The 3,361-nt window shown below is 64.1% G+C and overlaps 1 protein-coding gene across 1 annotated transcript, besides 2 other annotated features; it reads left to right on the top strand.

Annotated features, from left to right (window-relative positions):
• Window positions 1-468: 468 nt before the first annotated feature.
• Window positions 469-1,518, top strand: Tco025E_09609 (trans-sialidase; the record flags this gene model as incomplete). Its single annotated transcript, XM_029376420.1, has 1 exon — window positions 469-1,518. One exon carries the CDS (start codon window positions 469-471, stop codon window positions 1,516-1,518), a length of 1,050 nt encoding a protein of 349 aa, XP_029223466.1.
• A 396-nt stretch (window positions 1,519-1,914) lies between these two features.
• Window positions 1,915-1,948: a microsatellite.
• Window positions 1,949-3,302: 1,354 nt separating this feature from the next.
• Window positions 3,303-3,351: a sequence feature (GA-rich).
• Between the last annotated feature and the right edge of the window lie 10 nt (window positions 3,352-3,361).

Here is a 3,361-nt window from a genome sequence, read left to right as displayed (position 1 = left end):
AAAACGAGTCCTTCGGCGGCGCCTATCCCGAGCATCCGAGCCTCCGGGAAGAAACGATCGGGAAGTATGTTTGGCATCCCTGCGCGCGCCTACCCTAGAGCAAGAACGGAGGCGGGGGGTACTGATGGTAGAGCACGTGCAGAATAAACGCACACTGAAAACAAACAAACAAACAGTGCCCGGACCCACGACGTTGGGCCGATATCTACGGATGAGGCAGTCGACGCTCTCTTCAGCTCGCTGCTGTACACAAGAGATGAGTTGTTTGCCCTCTACGCGAAGGTGGGTGCGGGTGAACGCTCAGACATTCTTGTCTTTGCGCGCCTCCCGCAGCAGCTGCGGCGCATCAAGACTGTGCTGCAAACCTGGAAGGACGTGGACGCCAGAGTCGCAAAGCTTTGCGGCCCCGCCACCACCCCCGCTGCTGCGGAGGACGCCGCAGAACGCGCTGCTGCCTGCGTCGGTGCTATGCCAACGGACGGGCTGGTTGGGTTCTTGTCGAACAATGGCAACAACACCCACTGGAATGACGAGTACCTTGGGGTGGGTGCCACGGTGTCGGGGGAAGCAACGAAGGTTGCCAATGGCTTTGCGCTGGCAGGGCGTGGTGCATCGATTGTGTGGCCGGTGGGCGGAGGATGGCGGAATCCCGGGCAGGGTTCTGTGGGCGAGGAGGTGACGCTTGTGGCGACGGTGACCATCAACAAGGCGCCACAGGGTGCCACCCCACTGCTGGGCGTGGGAAACGCGGGGGCTGGAATGTATCTGGGGCTGTGGTACGACGAGCAGAAGCACTGGAGGACGGAGTTCGGGGCAGGAGCGGGAAATGATGCTGAAACACTGACGTGGGAGGAGGGGAGGACGTACCGAGTGGTGCTCACGGTGCAGAACGGCACGGGCTCGGCGTACGTCGACGGGCAGCTTGTGGGGAGTTTGGAGGATAAACCTCCATCTATTGATGTGCTTCTTTCGTCTCCGACTACTCGTGAGCAACTTCAGCGTGAGAAGCCGCCGGAGAGGGTCTCGCACATCCTCGTTGGGGAATACAGGTACCGCGAAGAAAAAGCAGAGTTCCACGTGACGGTGACGAACGTCTTGCTGTACAGCCGCTGCTTCCACGCCAGCGAGGTTGTGGCGCTGGAGAGGAAGGAAGAGGGGGAGGTCAGCGTGACGGAATCGGAGGTGCCTCCCCGCACCGCCGCATCCGCCGCCAGTGACCCGACGAACTCTGCGCACGGCGTGGCTGCAGCAGCTGGCGGCGTGTCGGAGGAGCCGTCAGGGGCCGCCGGCACTGGCCCCGCGACGACCGACGCGGCTGGGAGTTCGGCGGGGGATGCGTCGGTGCCGCGCGGTGGTCCGGCGCCGGGCCTCAACAACGCCTCCGTCGCACTCGCAAAGGAGGCTGCGGGCACAGTGCAGAGGGAGGCTGGCGGCGGCGACGGCACTGCGTGTGGGCGTGTGTCTGTGATGCTCTCGCTGCTTCTGCTTGCGCTGTGGGGCCTCTCCGCGCTGTGCTGAGCGGCGGTGGCGTCGCTGGGCCGCGGCACGCAGAGGGAACGCGTGTGCGTCCCCCTCCAAGTTAATTGCTGATCCGCCGCGGATCGTCTTTGCTTCCCGGTCATGTGCGAGTTCTCCCGTTGGGTTGAACGCCGGGGACAATTCTCTTCTTTTCTTCTTTTCTAAACACTTTTTTGTTCTTGCTTTGCTTCGCCCACTCTCCCCACGGAGGGGCGGGCGGCACTCGCGGCTGTCGGCTGCTCCCGCCCAGAGACGCGCAGAGCGGACGGTTCTTCGTGCGCCGCGCAGAGGGGGCGGCGGGTGGGCGGGGCGACGGCACGCTGAGGTGCCGCCAATGAAAAGTGAGCGCTGCGTGGGCAATGAGAGGGACTTTTTGGGGTGGAGCGAACATATATCTTTTTGTTTTTCCTTTTTTTTTTGTTTTTGTTTTCTGGAGGCGAAAATGCACGCGGCGCGGTGTTGGAGGGCGTGGCCGGCCGTATTTGTCTGCCTGCGTCGGTTTCCGTTTTAATTGTTTTTGCTCTTCCGTAAGTCTTCTTTTTTGCTCACTTTGTTTCCGCACGGCGGTCGTGCGACTCACCGCGGGCTGGACCGCGGCGCCGTGCCCGGTGTGGCCGCCGTGCTGCTTCCCTCCTGCCTCCTTCGCTGCGTGCGGGCGTGGCTGGTGATGTGCCTCTCTCTCTTTCCTTTCCTTTCTCTCTGTGTGTGTGCCTTTGGGTGCCGTCCGCCGCTGGCATGTCGTGCGCCCCGGCGTGTTCGTCTTCTTTTTGGCGACTGCGGCGGCGTGGGGATGTTTTGCGTTGCCCCAGCCGCGCGGGGAGGGGCTTGCCGATTCCCCCGCGTGTTTGTTTGGGTGCCTGCAGCGGCGCCGGGGGTAAAATGCGGGGCCCCAAACGCTGCTGCTCTGCCGCGTGTTTCCGCGGCGCGAACTCGTGCGGACGCCGGACCGTGGCACTGGCGGGTTGAGGGTTGGGCCGACTGCGGGGACTGTGGCGGCTGCGGCAGCCCGTGCCCGTGCCCTGCTGATTTTTTGCGGTGCTCGGCGGCGGATGCATGTGGGCCGCTCGGGGCACGTGTTTGTTTTTTGCCCCGCACGTTTGTTTGTTGCGTTGCCCGCCACGCTGCGGCGGTGCTGGCGCCACGCACGAAGAGGAGCTCGCAGCCGCCGCCCCGCAGGAAAAGACGCGGGCCGCGGCACGCACCGCCGGTCGGACGCGCGGCTTCCCCGCGGGCACCGTCACCCGCACCTTCGCGTGGCGGCGGGGGCACTTGGCTGCTCAACCGTCGCTGTGGGCTTCTCGTGCGGGTGCCGGACTGTCGCCTCCACCGCCCCCCGCACGCGGCCTGCGCTGCCCCCCCCCCACTGCTGCGCCCGAAACCATCGCCGCCATCGCTGTTTTTTTCTCTCCACACTTGTCTTCGCACACACACACACAACCGACGCGCACGCGATGCGCCTGTAGTGCCGTGCAGGTGGATGCCCTCTTTGCAGCCTGCGCTGGCAGTGCCGTGTGCGGCTACTGCTGCGGTTTCCTCGCGGGCCGTGAAGAGAAGGGAAGGAAAACGCACAGCACGAGGGGGAGTGCGCTGTGGCTAACTCGTTTTCCTTGCGGGAGCCGCCTCATTTGGGTGGTGGCTGCGCGCCCACTTCCCGTGTGCATGTGCGTGTGGGGGCGGCTGCTCTTCGCTGCTCCGTCGTGGATGAATGCCGGTGCTGTGCGTCTTTCTTGCGTGGCTGCGTGAAGTTGCTCGGCTGCCGCCTTTTTTCTTTTTTTTGCCACCTGCTCTCTTCACTCTCTCCGCTGCACTCCCTCTCCATCCCTCTGCTTCTCTTGTTTCCTGC

Source organism: Trypanosoma conorhini (genome assembly GCF_003719485.1).
Source record: "Trypanosoma conorhini strain 025E chromosome Unknown Tco_14.4_contig_01193, whole genome shotgun sequence".
Taxonomy (NCBI): Eukaryota; Euglenozoa; class Kinetoplastea; order Trypanosomatida; family Trypanosomatidae; genus Trypanosoma; species Trypanosoma conorhini.
This window is presented reverse-complemented; position numbering and strand designations above follow the sequence as displayed.